At 45.0% G+C, this 18,978-nt stretch overlaps 1 protein-coding gene across 1 annotated transcript; it reads right to left on the reverse strand.

Moving 5' to 3' along the window:
• Positions 1-10,160: 10,160 nt before the first annotated feature.
• On the reverse strand, positions 10,161-17,723 carry gjc2 (gap junction protein gamma 2). Its single transcript, XM_029641911.2, has 2 exons — positions 17,422-17,723; positions 10,161-12,869 (listed from the first exon to the last, which is right to left on the reverse strand). The coding sequence occupies exon 2, from the start codon at positions 12,847-12,849 to the stop codon at positions 11,584-11,586; it is 1,266 nt and encodes a 421-aa protein (XP_029497771.1). The 5' UTR covers positions 12,850-12,869; positions 17,422-17,723; the 3' UTR covers positions 10,161-11,583.
• Positions 17,724-18,978: the final 1,255 nt, after the last annotated feature.

Genomic DNA, 18,978 nt, shown 5'->3' on the forward strand with positions numbered 1-18,978 from the left:
CCAGATGTGGCAGGGCTTGCAAACTATCACGGATTACAAAGGGAAACCCAGCCGCAAGCTGCCGAGTGATACAAGCCTACCAGACGAGCTAACCACACTGCACACTGCCCTAACCCATCTGGACAAGAGGAATACCTATGTGAGAATGCTGTTCATCGACTACAGCTCGGCATTCAACACCATAGTACCCTCCAAGCTCGTCATCAAGCTCGAGACCCTGGGTCTCGACCCCGCCCTGTGCAACTGGGTACTGGACTTCCTGACGGGCCACCCCAGGTGGTGAGGTTAGGCAACAACATCTCCTCCCCGCTGATCCTCAACACTGGGGCCCCACAAGGGTGCGTTCTGAGCCCTCTCCTGTACTCCCTGTTCACCCACGACTGCGTGGCCACGCACGCCTCCAACTCAATCATCAAGTTTGCGGACGACACAACAGTGGTAGGCTTGATTACCAACAACGACGAGACGGCCTACAGGGAGGAGGTGAGGGCCCTCGGAGTGTGGTGTCAGGAAAATAACCTCACACTCAACGTCAACAAAACCAAGGACATGATTGTGGACTTTAGGAAACAGCAGAGGGAACACCCCCCTATCCACATCGATGGAACAGTAGTGGAGAGGGTAGCAAGTTTTAAGTTCCTCGGCATACACATCACAGACAAACTGAATTGGTCCACTCACACAGACAGCATCGTGAAGAAGGCGCAGCAGCGCCTCTTCAACCTCAGGGGGCTGAAGAAATTCGGCTTGTCACCAAAAGCACTCACAAACTTCTACAGATGCACAATCGAGAGCATCCTGGTGGGCTGTATCACCGCCTGGTACGGCAACTGCTCCGCCCTCAACCGTAAGGCTCTCCAGAGGGTAGTGAGGTCTGCACAACGCATCACCGGGGGCAAACTACCTGCCCTCCAGGACACCTACACCACCCGATGTTACAGGAAGGCCATAAAGATCATCAAGGACATCAACCACCCGAGCCACTGCCTGTTCACCCCGCTATCATCCAGAAGGCGAGGTCAGTACAGGTGCATCAAAGCTGGGACCGAGAGACTGAAAAACACCTTCTATCTCAAGGCCATCAGACTGTTAAACAGCCACCACTAACATTGAGTGGCTGCTGCCAACACACTGACACTGACACTGACTCAACTCCAGCCACTTTAATAATGGGAATTGATGGGAAATTATGTAAATATATCACTAGCCACTTTAAACAATGCTACCTTATATAATGTTACTTACCCTACATTATTCATCTCATATGCATACGTATATACTGTACTCTATATCATCGACTGCATCCTTATGTAATACATGTATCACTAGCCACTTTAACTATGCCACTTTGTTTACATACTCATCTCATATGTATATACTGTACTCGATACCATCTACTGTATCTTGCCTATGCTGCTCTGTACCATCACTCATTCATATATCCTTATGTACATATTCTTTATCCCCTTACACTGTGTATAAGACAGTAGTTTTGGAATTGTTAGTTAGATTACTTACATTTACATTTACATTTAAGTCATTTAGCAGACGCTCTTATCCAGAGCGACTTGTTGGTTATTACTGCATTGTCGGAACTAGAAGCACAAGCATTTCGCTACACTCGCATTAACATCTGCTAACCATGTGTATGTGACAAATAAAATTTGATTTGATTTGAAATGCCTTATATGCTCGCTTCGAGGCAAGCAACACTGAACCATGCATGAGAGCACTAGCTGTTCCAGATGACTGTGTGATCAAGCTCTCCATAGCTGATGTGAGGAAGACCTATGAACAGGTTGACATTTACAAGGACAGAAGGATTATCAGGAATTGTTCTCAGAGAATGCGCTGACCAGCTGGCATGCGTCTTCACTGACATTTTTAACCTCTCCCTGATCCACTCTGTAATGCCTACATGTTTCAGGCAGACCACCATAGTCCCTGTGTCTAAGAACGCCAAGGTAACCTGTCTAAATGACTATCGCCCCGTAGCACTCACATCTGTAGCCATGACATGCTTTGAAAGGCTGGCCATGGTTCACATCAACACCATCATCCCAGACAACCTGGACCTACTCCAATTCGCATGCTGCCCCAACAGATCCACAGATGACTCAAAATCTATTGCACTCCATGCTGCCCAGTCCCATCTAGACAAGAGAAACACCTATGTTAGGATGCTGTTCATTGACTACAGCACACCATAGTGCCCTCCAAGCTCATTACTAAGCTAAGGACCCTGGGAACCTGGGACTGAACGCCTCCCTCTGCAACTGGGTCCTGGACTTCCTGACGGGCCGTCCCCAGGTGATGAGGGTAGGCAATAACACATCTGCCACGCTGACCCTCAACGCAGGGGCCCCTCAGCAGTGCGTGTTAAGTTCCCTTCAGGACTGTTCAACCTTGAATGCGTCGCCGAACACCATCATTAAGTTTGTTGATGTCACAATAGGGGTTGGACTTATCACAGATGATGATGAGACCGCCTATAGGGAAGAGGTCAGAGACCTGGCAGTGTGGTGCCTGGACAACAACCTCAACGTCAGCAAGACAAAGGAGCTGATCTTGGACTATGGGAAACGGAGGGCTGAGCACTCACCCATTCATGTCGACAGGGCTGTAGTGGAGAGGGTCGAGAGCTTCAAGTTCCTCGGTGTCCACATCACTAAGGATCTATCATGGTCCAGACACAGAAACACAGTCATGAAGAGGGCACGGCAATGCCACTTCCTCCTCAGGAGGCTGAAAAGATTTGCAACCGAACATCAGATCCTCAAAGTTCTACAGCTGCAGCATTGAGAGCATCTTGACTGGCTGCATCACCACTGGGTATTGCAACTGTTTTTCATCCAACTGCAAGGCGCTACAGGGGGTAGTGAGTACTGCCCAGTACATCACTGGGGCCAAGCTCCTTGTCATCCAGGACCTCTATACCAGGCAGTGTCAGAGGAGAAGGCCCTAAAAATTGTCAGACTCCAGCCACCTAAGCCATAGACTGTTCTTTCTGCTACCGCATGGCAAGCGGTACTGATGCACTAAGTCTGGAACCCACAGGACCCTGAACAGCTTCTACCCCCAAGCTGTTACAGCCTTATTCTAAAATTTAGTAAATTGTTTTTTACCCTCATCAATCTACACACAATACCCCATAATGACAAAGCAATATTTTGAAATAAATAAGTAACTGAAATATCACATTTACACAAGTATTCACACCCTTTACTCAGTACTTTGTTGAATAACCTTTGGCAGCAATTACAGGCTCGAGTCTTCTTGGGTGTGACGCTACAAGCTTGACACACCTGTATTTGTGGAGTTTCTCCCAATCTTCTCTGCAGATCCTCTCAATCTCTGTCAGATTGGATGGGGAGAGTTGCTGCACAGCTATTTTCAGGTCTCTCCAGAGATTTAGATCGGGTTCAATTCCGCTCTCTGGCTGGGCCACTCAAGGACATTCAGAGACTTGTCCCGAAGCCAATCCTGCGTTGTCTTGGCTGTGTGCTTAGGGTCATTGTCCTCTTGGAAGGTGAACCTTCGCCCCTGGCTGAGGTCCTGAGTGCTCTGGAGACGGTTTTAATCAATGATCTCACAGTACTTTGCTCCTTTCATCTTTGCCTCGAACCTGACTAGTCTCCCAATCCCCTGAAAACACCCCAACAGCATGATGCTTCCACCACCATGCTTCACCGTAGGGATGGTTCCAGGTTTCCTCCAGATGTAACGCTTGGCATTCAGGCCAAAGAGTTCAATCTTGGTTTCATCAGACCAGAGAATCTTGTTTCTCATGGTCTGAGAGTTTAGGTGCTTTTTGGCAAACTCCAAGTGGACTGCCATGTGCCTTTTACTGAGGATTGGCTTCTGTCGGGCCACTCTACCATAAAGGCCTGATTGGTGGAGTGCTGCAGATAGGGTTGTCCTTCTGGAAGGTTCTCCCATTTTCCACAGAGTAACTATAGAGCTCTGTCAGAGTGACCATTGGCTTCTTGGTCACCTCCCTGACCAAGGCCCTTCTCTGATTGCTCAGATTGACCAGGCAGCCAGCTCTACGAAGAGTCTTGGTGGTTCCAAACTTCTTTTTGTACTTTTCCCCAGATCTGTGCCTCGACACAATCCTGTCTCGGAGCTCCACGGACAATCCCTTCAACCTCATGGCTTGGTTTTTCCTCTGACATGGACTGTCAACTGTGGGACCTTATATAGACATGTGTGTGCCTGTCACGCCCTGACCATTGGAGTGCCTTTTTATTCTCTATTTTGGTTAGTTCTGGGTGTGGGTAATCTAGGTTGTTTTATTTCAATGTTGGCCTGGTATGGTTCCCAATCAGAGGCAGCTGTTTAGCGTTGTCTCTGATTGGGGATCATATTTAGGCAGCCGTTTCCCCACTGGGATTTTATGGGATCTTGTTTATGTGTAGTTTCATGTGAGCACTCCATAGCTTCATGTATCGTTTGCTTTTTATTGTTTTGTCCGTTTCACGTCAATAAATATGTGGAACCCATATCACGCTGCACTGTGGTCCGAATGTTCTTACGACGATCGTGACAGAAGATCCCACCACACCAGGACCAAGCAGCGTGCCCAGGAGGAGAAGGTATCCTGGGCTTGGAAGAGATCAAGGAGGAGAAGATATCCTGGACTTGGGAGGAAATAATGGGAGAACACGAAAGCCTGCCTTGGAAGCAGACGCAAGGAGAGAAGGGAAGACAGCGACAACACCGGGCTTCGCGGCCACAATGAAATCCCAGAGAACAGCCCGAAGACAAAATTTAGGGGGAGGCACACAGGGTGGGTGGCGGAGCCGAGGAGTGAACCAGAGCCAATCTAGGAGAAGATGGAGAAATTGGAGGTGAGTGAACGGAGAGAGTCAGAGACCGTCAGTGAGCTGATGGAGAAATTGGAGGAGAGAGAGTTGTTGTGTTAGTGTATGATGCACGGCATTCGCACTAAAGAGCGTGTCATCAGTTTTATGCCATTTGAGTCAGCTCTCCGTACTCGTCCTGAGGAGCGTGCTAGCAGTCTGGTAAAAACTGTGCCGGCTCCACGCACCAGGTCTCCATTACGCCTTCACAGCCCAGTACGTCCTGTGCCAGCTCTCCGCACTCGCCTTGAGGAGCGTGTCATCTGTCCGGTATCATGTGTGCCAGCTCTACTCACCAAGTCTCCAGTACGCCTTCACAGCCCAGTACGTCCTGTGCCAGCTCCCGCACTCACCGTGCAAAGTGTGTCATCGATCCGGTACAATTTGTGCCGGCTCTACGCACCAAGTCTCCAGTACGCCTTCACAGCCCAGTATGTCCTGTGCCAGCTCCCCGCACTCGCCGTGCGGAGTGTGTCATCTGTCCTGGACAATTTGTGCTGGCTCTAAGCACCAGACCTCCAGTACACCTCCACAGCCCAGTACGTCCTGTGCCAACTTTACGCACTAGGCCTCCGGTGCGCCTTCCCAGTTCCGTACGTCCTGTGTCTCCTCCTCGCACTTGCCCTGAAGTGTGGGTTACCAGTCGGGTACCACCTGTGCCGGCTCCACGTACTACTTCTCCAGTGCGCCTCCCCAGTCCAGAACCTCCTGAGAACGGTCCATGGTCCGGAACCTCTTGCGACGGTCAACGTTCTGGAACCTCCAGCGAGGGTTAACGGTCTGGAGCTTCCAGGCAAGGTGTCGAGTCCAGCTCCAGGGCTGGAGCCTTCCTCTGCGCCAGTGTCCAGTCCAGGCACGGTGTCCAGTCCTGCTCCATGGCAGGAGCCTCCCTCTGTGCCGGTACTCAGTCCGTGTACGGTGTCCAGTCCAGCTCCATGGCCGGAGCCTTCCTCTGCGCTGGTGCCCAGTCCAGGCACGGCGTCCAGTCCAGCTCCAAGGCCAGAGCCTTCCTCTGCGCCGATGCCCAGTCCAGGCACTGAGTCCAGTTCATTTCGAAGGCCGGAGCCTTCCTCTGCGTCGTGGCCCAGTCCGGGCACGGCGTCCAATCCAGCTTCAAGGCCGGAGTCTTCCTCTGCACCGAAGTCCAGGTCAGGTCCGGTGTGCAGTCCCACTCCATGGCCGGACCCGTCCTCTGCACCGATGTCCAGTCCAGGCATGGCGTCCAGTCCTATTCCATGGCCGTAGTCTTCTTCGGCGCCGGTGCCCAGTCCAGGCACGGGGTCCAGTCCAGCTCCAAGGCCGGAGCCATCTTCGGTGCCGATATCCAGTCCAGGCACAGCGTCCAGTCCCGCTCCATGGCAGGAGCCTTCCTCTACGCCGATGCCCAGTCCTGGCACGGTGTCCAGTCCCGCTCCATGGCAGGAGCCTTCCTCTGCGCCAAGGTCCAGTCCAAGCACGGCGTCCAGTCCGGCTCCAAGGCCGGTGCCTTCCTCTGCGCCGTTGCCCAGGCACGGCGTCCAGTCCCGCTCCAAGGCCGGAGCATTCTTCTGCGCCGGTGCACGGTCCAGGCATGGTGTCCAGTCCCACTCTATGGCAGGAGCCTTTATCTGCGTCGATGTCCAGTCCAGGCACGGCGGCCAACTCAGCTCCATGGCCGGAGCCTTCCTCGACGCCGGTCCCCAGTCCCGGTGAGGCGTTCAAACCAGCTCCATGGCCTGGGCCCTCCTCTGCGCCGAGGCCCAGTCCGGGCACGGCGTTCTACTAGGCTCCATGGCCGGACCCGTAGTCAAGGCAGGGGCAAAGTCCCGCACCAGAGCCGCCACCAATTGCGAATCCGTGAGCGGAGTGGGTACTTTGCCCCGCACCGGAGCCGCCACCGGCGCTAGATGCCCACCCGGACCCTCCTCTATAGAGTCAGGTTTTGCGACCGGAGCCCGCACCTTTGAGGGGGGGGGGTAGTGTCACTCCCTGACCATAGAGAGCCTTTTTATTCTCTATTTTGGTTAGGTCGGGGTGTGACTAGGGTGGGTAATCTAGGTTGTTTTATTTCTATGTTGGCCTGGTATGGTTCCCAATCAGAGCCAGCTGTTTAGCGTTGTCTCTGATTGGGGATCATATTTAGGCAGCCATTTCCCCACTGGGTTTTTGTGGGATCTTGTTTATGTGTAGTTGCCTGTGAGCACTCCATAGCTTCATGTATCGTTTGCTTTTTATTGTTTTGTGCGTTTCACGTCAGTAAATATGTGGAACCCATATCACGCTGCACTTTGGTCCGAATCTTCTTACGACGATCGTGACAGTGCCTTTCCAAATCATGTTCAATCAATTGAATTTCCCACAGGTGGACTCCAATCACGTTGTAGATACATCTTAAGGATGATCAATGGAAACAGGATACACATGAGCTCAATTTCGAGTCTCATAGCAAAAAATGGTCTTATGTAAATAAGGTATTTCTGTTTTTTTTTTAAATAAATTCACAGAAGTTTAAAAAAAAATGTTTTTGCTTCACCATTATGGGGTTATTGTGTGTAGATTGATGTTATTAGATTGATGTTGTTGTGTGTAGGATGTTTATTTATTTAATCAATTTTAGAATAAGGCTGTAATGTAACAAAATGTGTAAAAAGTCAAAGGGTCTCAATACTTTCCGAATGCACTGTAGTTATCGTGAACAATAAAATACAGTTATTGAATTGTAACTTGTGCACTTATTAGTTCATTTTACATTACCAATGTTTCCATCAAACCATTTCATGTGAATTTATTACTTGATGCATGACAAAAGTTACAACCGGCTGTTGGAAACATGAAATGCCAGTACAATTTTATAAATGCTGACAGACAATTTGTTCATTTGACATGGTGGGATCTTTTTGTGTCGGTAAAATTAATTATTTGAGAAATGACGGTGGAAACGCAAATATTGATATAATAACCATCATATTGAAATAAACTTGGAGTCACGTGATATGTTGTGTGGTGATGAGGTTGATGCTTCTTTCCAATAAATATTGAGGATCTTATTCTGGTGATATGATGGTCGATGCTTGGCTGCTGTTTGACAAATATAAATAATATCGCTCTTATCCATAATAATTTCATAATGTAGTTAGCCTATCTTTACTGTATATGCAAGATGTTGGCTAGGCTAGAGCGCATGTGTCAATATCAGAGTGGGCACATTTGCAATATAATGCAAAATATTTTGGGACAACACGATCAGTAGAGTTGAAAATGTGATGGAAACCCATTTCAATTGTATTTTTCATTTGGTACATGGGAATTTAACGTAATTTAACTTTTTTTTAATGTGCACAACGTCATCACGCACAACCTTTTTCCCTCAAATAGTAATTTTGATGGAAACACATCTCTGGTGGGAAAATTCACATATTGTTTTATGCAGATTTTAGGAAATTCACATGAACATCTGTTGCAAATTGGATGGAAGCCTAGCTATTGATTATTTGTTTTATGTTTTCCTCCCATGTTAAACTTTTTGCATAATTTAGGTGCTTTTTCACAGGCAGTTCTGACTGATAACCTGTCTCCATAGCTGAGAGAAGTCGAGGAGGAGTATCACTTCGTCCCCAATAATACTACTAATATTTCTAACTGTACCGGTGAGAAAGAGAAGGGCAGACTTATCCATTGTCGCTGAACTGTGTTCAGACAATTTTACAGTGACATTATGTTATCAGCCACTAGTCACATGTTCAATAAGGTATTCTGATAATATAATCACAATAATTACAATGAAGTGCTTTGAAAGGCTGGTAATTAACACCATTATCCCAGAAACCCTAGACCATCTCCAATTTGCGTACCGCCAAAACAAATCCACAGATAATGCACTCTATTGCACTCCACACTGCCCTTTCCCACCTGGACAAAAGGAACACCTACGTGAGAATGCTATTCATTGACTACAGCTTAGCGTTCAACACCATAGTGCCCTCAAAGCTCATCACTAAGCTAAGGACCATGGGACTAAACACCTCCCGCTGCAACTGGATCCTGGACTTCCTGACAGGCTGCCCCCAGGTGGTAAGGATAGGTAACAACACATCCGCCACGCTGATCCTCAACACGGGGGTACCAAGGGCTGCATGCTCAGCCCCCTCCTGTACTCCCTGTTCACCCACGACTGCATGGCCAGGCACGACTCCAACACCATCATGAAGTTTGCAGACGACATAACAATGGTAGTCCTGATCACCGACAATGACGAGACAGCCTATAGGGAGGTGGTCAGAGACCTGGTCGGATGGTGCCAGAATAACAACCTCTCCCTCAACGTAATCAAGACAAAGAAGATGATTGTGGACTACAGGAAAAGAAGGACCAAGCACGCCCCCATTCTCATTGGTGGGGCTGTAGTGGAGCAGGTTGAGAGCTTCAAGTTCCTTGGTGTCCACATCACCAACAAATTAGAATGGTCCAAATAGACCAAGACAGTAGTGAAGAGGGCACAACAAAGCCTATTCCTCCTCAGGAAACTAAAAAGATTTGGCATGGGTCCTCAGATCCTCAAAAGGTTCTACAGCTACACCATCGAGAGCATCCAGACTGGTTGCATCACTGCCTGGTATGGTAACTGCTCGGTCTCCGACCGCAAGGCACTACAGAGGGTAGTACGTACGGCCCAGTACACTGGGGCCAATATTCCTGCCATCCAGGACCTCTACACCAGGCGGTGTCAGAGGAAGGACCTAAAAATTGTCAAAGACTCCAGTCACCCTAATCATAGACTGTTCTCTCTGCTACCGCAAGGCAAGCGGTACCGGAGCGCCAAGTCTAGGACCAAAAGTCTTCTCAACAGCTTTTACCCCCAAGCCATAAGACTCCTGAACAGCTAATCAAAGGGCTAACCTGACCCCTCTTTTAAGCTGCTACTCATCTCCATTTATTATTTACTCTCTGATTATTATCTATGCATGGTCACTTTAACTTTACCTACATGTACATATTACCGCAATTACCTCGACTAACTGGTGCCCCTGCACATTGACTCTGTACCGGTACCCCCCGTATATAACCTCGCTATTGTTATTTTACTGCTGCTATTTAATTATTTGTTACTTTTATTTTCGATTTACTAATACATTTTTTACTTAACATGTTTTTCTTCTTAACTTCTTAAAGCATTGTTGGTTAAGGGTTTGTAAGTGAACATTTCACTGTAAGGTAAAATGTTGAATTCAGCGCATGTGACAAATAACATTTTATTTGACTAGGTATCCCCTTTCACATACAATATACAATATACAATGACATATAATTAGAGACACACATAATCTAGGTTTATTTATTTTTTAATTAAACACAGGAACAATCTTAACCGTTTGAGGCACTTTGGACTGGAGTATCATAATGCTAAAGGCAGAATTATGTATCTACTATGAAAACAATGCAGAAAACTACTTGATTCAAGACAAATTCCTAAATATAGGAAAATATGGAGTCAACTTTATGGGGATAGATTTTTGACTATGTACATTGTATTGTATGTCATATGTGTAAAAAATGTAGCAATGTTTTAAAGTAAAAGCATGCATTATATGCCCCACAAAAACATCAGAAATTATCAGAAATTGGTTTACGGTAAGTTTTCAATACAACAACTTACCTTTTTCTTCTTTAACTAATTTATTCCGACAATGCCTAACGTGACAAAGCTTTAAGAAGTGGAGTGAATTAAAATATGACTTTATGGAGAACAGTGTAGCTCAAATCTTTGCTGCTGATGGAACACCATTTGTTCCATAACATGTCACATCTCTTCTTTCAACAAAACCCATACTAACTACATCCAAAATTTCTTAAACAAATAAATTATTCATGCATCATTTCTCTAAATGTCATAATACAACTCAAAATGAGTTAAAAAGTTACAAGTGCAAATCTGAACAGTTCTGAATTTCTCAACAACAAAAATCTTCACATTTGGTTGACTGTCCATTTTTCAAACATCATGATTCAAGCATAGTACCATTAAACAGTGCTTACCGCTGCATTGCTTTTAACTAGGCTAACGAGGCCACAATTGTTATAGTTAAAACCATTATAAATATATTTTTTCAAATTAATCCAGTTCAATAGCTAGGGTAAAATTATATTGCCAGCATGGTTTATTTTATATCGCATTAAATTACAAAAGTTTGACATATGCAGATATTAATTATGTTCAGGCTATGGCTTTAAATGGCTATGGCATTTAAAGCACACAATAACATACTAATAATAGGATCCATACTACTGTATTTGTTTGTTTGTTTGTTTAAAAAAAAAATGTTTACTATTGTTCTGAGGTCACAATGTGCCTATTTTGTGTGCTCCTGATCTGACATGTCACACTGCTGGTTTCTGCTGGTGACAAAAGTTAAATCTATACTGTAAAAAGAAAAAAGATGTTGATTCAACGTACAGTAGGATTGTGAGTTTGCTCAACAAACATGTTGTTGAGCAAACTCACAACAAAACGGTTGTGTGTGAAAATGTTGTTTCACAAACTCACAATCCTATTGCAGCTAGTTGCCTTACAATTGTATGTTGAATGAAATTGTACTTTTTACAGTGCAGTGCAATCGATTCATGCACCAAAGCCTTTAATATCTTGTCTCATCTCACAAATCTTCCAGTATCCACAGAATATGGTCCTGGAAATTGAAAAATGGCTTTTCAGTATGATTACAGTACCACGTGAAGTTAATCATTCTTAAATCCACACAGAAGTCTTTCCGTTCTTTACAATGGTCGCAGCTTTCTCTGTAGTGGCTGATTTCGGCCTGGCTCCTTGGTTCTCCTGGGCTGTGTTGACCCTGTTCTGCTCTGCCATGGTGCCCCCAGACACTGGACTACTTGTCCTGGAGGTGGGCTGGTTCTTGTTAGTATTGTAGGTCTGGAAAGCCATGTCAAGCTGCTCTTGGGCCACCCGTAGGTGGCGGTGCAGGCTGGCCAGGTCTGAGGGGATGTTCTCGTCTGGACTGGTGCACTCTTGGTGATGTTCCAGGGCATTGTTGGCCATGTTCTTCTCATGGTGGGTGATAAGACTGTTGGGGATGATCCTGTTGGGCTTGTCTGACTTCATGACCAGGTTGTACATGGGGGGAGAGGTGGGGATGTTACGGGAGTACGGGTAGCTGTACGATGTCCGTCGCCCCCCCTTGTTCCTCCTCTTGCGGAGAGTGTCCCGGAACTTTCCGATACCCAAGTGGAACATCTCGCAAACATTAAGGAGCAGGCAGAGGCAGCTGACCACGTACATGATGAGCAAGAATATGGTCTTCTCTGTGGGCCGAGAGATGAAGCAGTCTACCCTGTGTGGACAGGGCACTTTATTGCACACATAGAACGGATTAACATGGAAGCCATAGAGAAGATACTGGCCCACCAGGAAGCCAATCTCAAATACAGCCCGGGACAGAAGCTGCAGAACGTAGATCCTCATCAGGCCCTCTTGCATGATCCGCCGGCGGCCGTCATGTTTCTGCGGCTTGGCCGGCTCCAGCTTGACCTCCTGGACTTCCACCACGTCCTCCTGGTAGATCATGGGCTCTGCATCATCGTCCTCATTCTCCAACACCTCCTCAAGCGGGTGGCTCTCCCTCCACCTGTGGGCCTGAATGGGCTTCTTCCGGCGGTGGAACTTCCGGCGCTCCACCTCGGAAGTGCGGGCTATCTTGTGTATGGCATAGCCCAGGTACATGACAGAGGGGGTGGAGATCATGATGATCTGGAAGACCCAGAAGCGAACATGCGAAAGTGGAGCGAAGGCATCATAGCACACGTTGTCACAGCCGGGCTGCTTGGTGTTGCAGGTAAACTTGGTCTGCTCGTCCGAGTAGATGGACTCGCCCCCCACGGCAGTCAGCACGATACGGAATATGATGAGTACTGTAAGCCACACTTTCCCCACAAAGGTGGAATGGTTGTGGATCTCTTCCAGAAGACGAGTTAGAAAGCTCCAGCTCATGGTGGTCATAGAGGCTTTTCAACTAGAATCTGGGAACACAGAATAAGTATAATTAGGGGTTTGGTTCATTAAAACTTTTGCTTTTCTTTTAAAGGCCCAGTGCAGTCAAAAATTTGATTTTCTGTGTTTTATACATGTTTTTACACTATGAAGTTGGAATGCTACTGTTAAGTCAACAGGCGGTCAATTAGTTAACAGACCAATAAGAAAGAGGGTTCCAAAGCTCTCTGCCAATAACTACTAGTTTTTGGTTTTCCCCTCCCCACTCACTCCACTCTGACAGTCCTATCAAAATTCTGCTCGAGAAATTGCTCTTTGCAAAGAAACTATTGTTGTTTCTTTTTAAGCATTTTAATTGAAAACAATCATAGTAAGGTAATTCATGGTTACCCAGAAATGATTTGATATTGAGATAATCCCAACATAATCCCATGCATTAAAATGATATATTTTCACATAACTTTTGCTATAATAAATAGTATATGATGCCAAAGTTGCTTGGTAAGGCAAGCTGAGGCATTTAATGATCCTCAGCCCATCAGCAGTCAAGATAATCCAATTAAATTCACACTACAGTGTCAACCAAGGCGTTGGACATGCAAGACCTCAGAGGGACACAACACAACAGACTAATGTTAATTAAAAGCAACAACTATGAAGATAATCCCTGGGCCCCGTTTGAAATTAATCAAATGATTAATAGACTGTTCCCACTCACTTCCATGTGCAAAAAAACGATGTCCTAATTTGGCTTTCTTGTATGTCCTTTCTTATACACTCTAATTATTAAACGCACATAAAACTATTGGAGTCATTCTTTTTTAAATAATGTTAATGATCAATTCAATTTAGCTAAAAACACACAGATGTTTTATGACATATCACACAAATTCCTACCAGTGTGACAATGATACAACTCATTTAAATTGTAATCCATTGCATAGGCTATACCTTAGACTAGTCAAACATATACATACATAGTGAGGGGTACCTAACTTACTGTAAAGATTACTCTAAAAGCTTCTACTATTCTTATATTATTTAATGATGCAGCTTCTGATGGCTGAATGAAGGGATAACTAGATGAATTCTCCCCAGGTTAAAGGAGTGTACTGAGTGATGCAGCTGGGTGATATGACGATAGGAGGCATATGGAGGAGGAGAGAGAGAACACATATGTGGAGGTGTCTCTGTGTGCTGGTCTCGGTATTCTGAGAGAGAATTCCTATAGGTTCCCTTGAACATTGACCTGGGTCTCTCAGATCGGCTGTTGAATCTTAGTCTAGAGACGTCTGTCTACCTGTTAAATGTTTGTCATGTCTTAATGTAAATGTAATTTTTTGCAATCTCTTTTAAGTTCTATGGACCCCACGAAGACTAGCTGACGCTATGGCGTTAGTAAATGGGATCCTAATAAAAATTCAAATTCTAGAAGTCAAAAGTAAACCATCTATACCCCAGGATGTTGTCCCACTAGTGTTACTACTCCCCTCACACACAGAGCAGGCCGACTGCCCGCTTTGTGAGTTGATAGTATCATGACTGTATAGCAGTACTGTTTTCCCTGGCGTGGGACGTGCCATCTCCCCTGATCTCCCTTCGCTGCCATTTGAGTGAACACAGTGAACAGGAGAGGCTTGTTCATCTGTCTAGCTGCCACGAGGCCTGCCCTCCAGACCCAGTGCTGCTGCTTCAGTCTCACACTGAGGAGGGAGGGAGGATCAGCTAGCACCACATGGCCAGGCCACAGATGGCAGCTACTGTGGGTAACTCTTCATCTGCCCCAGGACCAGGGGTGTAAAAAATAGGTGGGTGAACCCTTATTTGAAACACTTACCTAGTGTAATAAGTTAGTAAACCGTATCCGTAAAATTACACTTCACTAAAGTACGTCACTGCTTAGATCTTGAGGTAAGGCAGGTTTGTTTAACTGAAGCCCAATCGAGGATTATGACTTGGCTTTATTATGAATAGTGCCCCAATTAGGGCTTGCTTTAGAGGTGGAACTGTATACAGCAATTCAGTGGTTTGTTGGTAGTTTGCAACATTATTTATTCAGTTGGTATTTCATACAGTTGAACTTGAAAAGGGAATATGTTTTTTTTGTAGCTTGTTAACACTACTCTTCCGCTGTGTGATATTGTACTGTTTTATTGTGGGGTCTCTAACACGTACTGTATATATACCATGCTTAATGTCAGAAAGAGCAAGTTACCCATGCAAGAAAGCAATACACATGTTTTCATGCTCACAAGTCTGCTAACAGAGCCTTTGGGGAATAACAATATTTACTTTCTGTAAACAACATGTCTTAACAAAGTATTGGAAAAACCATGATTTGAGAATGCTGTATTAATGAACGCAATTACCATCTTTATGTGTTAGTTTTAATTGTAGGCATATCTTATTTCATTCCCTTTCCTAATATAAATTCATCTTGTAAATATCGATTTCAGTATCTGGATTTAGCTGAAGGAAAAAACAACAGAGTGATATGACCAAAAAGATGCACTGTTATTATGTAGGCTCTCTTTCCATTTCTGTATTACAACATATGCTTTAGGCTTCCATAGGGCTGAGGTCAATAAGAATTGGAGGCAGTCAATTCAGAAAGTGATTTTCATGTATACATTTTTTTTTTTGGGGGGGGATCTTTGAAATACTGTAAATAGCTTCTACTCCTCAGTTTATTGAGAAGTCATTGAAAATAGATACATTTTTAGTTAAGTTTACTTCCTGAACTGACTGCCTTCAATTTGAATTGACCCCAGCCTTGTTCTCCCATTGAAGGCAATTGCACCTGAGGAGTGCAACTTGATTTGCCCTCAAGATCTTGACCTTGACCTTTGACCTGTGTCCTATTATGAATAACTAATGAAAAGTTGTAGTTTATCACTTTTATTCATCATTGAACATGATCTAAACCAATATTTTGAACACGTCAAATATATTCCAAATCGTACAAGTCTGTATAAGGTGGAAACAATAACAAGAACTATACCTCAATATCTTACAACTGTAGAACAAGCATTTACAAGTCTGGTGTAAACAAGTTGCAGTAGCACATGTTGCTGTAATTGTGTGGAATTTCTTCTCTGGATTTAATCTCTATCCCCATTATTGCACAGGTTGCATCACCATCTGTCTCTCCAACTGAGAACCACCAATATTAGAAATGAACAAATGTTGAGGTTGTAGCTGCCTGAGAGAATATACATGATAAAGAATTGCAAATAACTTGGTATCAGATGCAGGGGCACAACCTTGGTTTTAGAAGTGGGGGGGGACATATTATTATTATTTGTAAAAATAAAATATCCGGTCAGATAAACTCTCCAACAGCCTACCCGACCGCACGGAGGCGTCCGCATGGTCGTAAAGCACACCGTTGCCACCTTTTGTATCACATTCCAATGATAAAACTGGGAGGGACGGGTGTCACCCCGTCCCCACTGAAAGTTGTGCCCCTGGTCAGAGGTGTATGTCAAGTTGAACTACTTTTTTTTTTGCTGCAAAATACATTTTACACAGCAGGACTAAAGGATGCAGATGTTTGAGATTAAATTGTTGTCAGAGCGAGGAGGCATATTGGGCTTTAAAGTGATGAGCATAGTGATGGCGGAAAGGATTGATACATTTACATATAGGTATATTTTTGACGATGTATCTTTTTTGACAATATCGCAATATAATTTTTGTGCTAGTTGGCTGTACCAAAACTCCAGTATTTTTCCTTCATTTACATTTTAGTCATTTAGCAGATGCTCTTATCCAGAGCGATTTACAGGATCAATTAGGGTTAAGTGCCTTGCTCAAGGGCACATCGTCAGACTTTTTTGTCGAGTTGGCTCAGGATTTAAACCAGTGACCTTTCAGTTACTGGCCCAAAGCTCTTAATTAATCACTAGGCTACCTGTGGCCCTTTATAGATTGTTCTCAATCTTATTTTTAAATAGTGAGCCAATTTGTTTTCAGCACTTTTATTTCCCTGACTGATCAAAACTTGTTCTCATGGCTCTCTCTTGTCCCTCTGCAACAGACATATGGTCAGCAATATGTTTGAAACATCGAATCGCAATAAAATCACAGCATCGAATTGCAATACATATAGAACCATGAGAATCGCAGTTCACATCGTATCGGCACCTAAGTATCGTGATAATATTGCATGGTGAGGTCCCTGGCAATTTTCAGCCCTAGTTGAGCATATGGAACAAAACCCTTGAGTATTTCTAATAGACACTTATCTCAATGTTATTTCTAAGCTATACTTTTACCCTGTGGATTTAAAACGGTGGTACACCTGGCATAACAGTTTCATTTTACATTCTACTTTTGCATTTTGCATTTTTACCCAGACACAGTTCTTGGAATTTCATATTGCATTTTCAGTCTATAAAAAATAACTATCATTCAAATTCAATCATTAACAATCAGAGACAAGTTCTTTATGGGTTGAAGTCAGCTTTCTATTTCCCAAATACAACACCTACAGTATGACAGTGGAAAATATGGTAACTCTGCAGAGATAGGCATCCTAGGGTTTGGCGAAAATTTTGACGGAGAACTGAGAAAACCCACCTGGAGAAGAAGTTGCACCGCACGCTCTGTTCAAACATAACTTTGTCCACATTTCCACGGCCATCTCTAGAGTTCCCGTGCATAGTCTCCACAACAGCAATGGCATGGAGGGTCCATCCTGATCCTGATCCTGATCTGATGCCGTGACCCCCACTAGCTAACAACAACATTAGCTTCCCCACATAGTAAAAACAACAAACATCTTATAATAAGACTATATGTTATTACAGCATTTTCTGTCTATCCTCTCTCTTTTCTGTTTATCCACTGAGTGAGGACGGAACTGAACTCTTTCTCCTGTGAATGCCTCACATTCTGACTCGTGTCTGGTTTCTATTACGCCAGCCTTCTGCCCAAGAAGGAAGTATAAAAAAGAGAAGAAAAAAATCTCTCCCTCCCTCCCCTGGCAAGTGACCCTCATCAGAAGGGTCAAACTTAAGGACATCTGACTGCAGTTTGAAATGAACACCCACCCAGCTGAGGGAGGCTTGTTAGTGGCAATACCCCCACCCTTTTCTTCCCCACCCACCCCCTATAGCTCAACACTGCTCAATACCCAGCCCCTATAGCTCAATACTGCTCAACACCTACCCACTATAGCTAAACACTGCTCAATACCTAGCCCCTATAGCTCAATACTGCTCAACACCTACACACTATAGCTAAGCAAAGCTCAATGCCTAGCCCCTATAGCTCAACACCCACCCCCTATAGCTCAACACTGCTAAATATACCCAGCCCCTGTAGCTCAACACTGCTCAACACCCACCCCCTATAGCTTAACACTGCTCAATACCCAACCCCTATAGCTCAACACTGCTCAATACCCAGTCCCTATAGCTCAACATTGCTCAATACCCAGCCCCTATAGCTCAACACTGCTCAATACCCAGTCCCTATAGCTCAACATTGCTCAATACCCAGCCCCTATAGCTCAACACTGCTCAATACCCAGCCCCTATTGCTCAACACTGCTCAACACCCACACCCTATAGCTCAACAATGCTCAATACCCAGCCCCTATAGCTCAACATTGCTCAATACCCAGCCCCTATAGCTCAACACCAACCCCTATAGCTCAACATTGCTCAACACCCACCCCCTATACCTCAAAACTCAGTAACACACACACATGACAGGTCCCCATCTCTCTGATCTCAGCAACACATGGTTATCTCCACACAAGTTCCTCTCCTCACCTCCCCATACCTAGGCTACCTGTACAGCTATAGTTCTGTATGTGATAGCTTGCCTTGAAAATGCACAATGTGTAAAGTAGCCGCATCTTCACAGTAGTTGGCATATGGCTAGTCATGCATGTGAGTGCTCTCACTTTCTCTCTTATTCACACACACACACACACACACACACACACACACACACACACACACACACACACACACACACACACACACACACACACACACACACACACGGAACAACTGTACTTCTACTTATATGTCATAATTATAACAGGTGTCCTCAATTGTAACAATCAACAATGGAGAAAGAGAGTGAGAGGGAGAGCCTGCTGGGATATCCACTCTCCAAAGTGCC

Source organism: Oncorhynchus nerka, linkage group LG9b (assembly GCF_034236695.1).
Source record: "Oncorhynchus nerka isolate Pitt River linkage group LG9b, Oner_Uvic_2.0, whole genome shotgun sequence".
NCBI classification, from domain to species: domain Eukaryota; kingdom Metazoa; phylum Chordata; class Actinopteri; order Salmoniformes; family Salmonidae; genus Oncorhynchus; species Oncorhynchus nerka.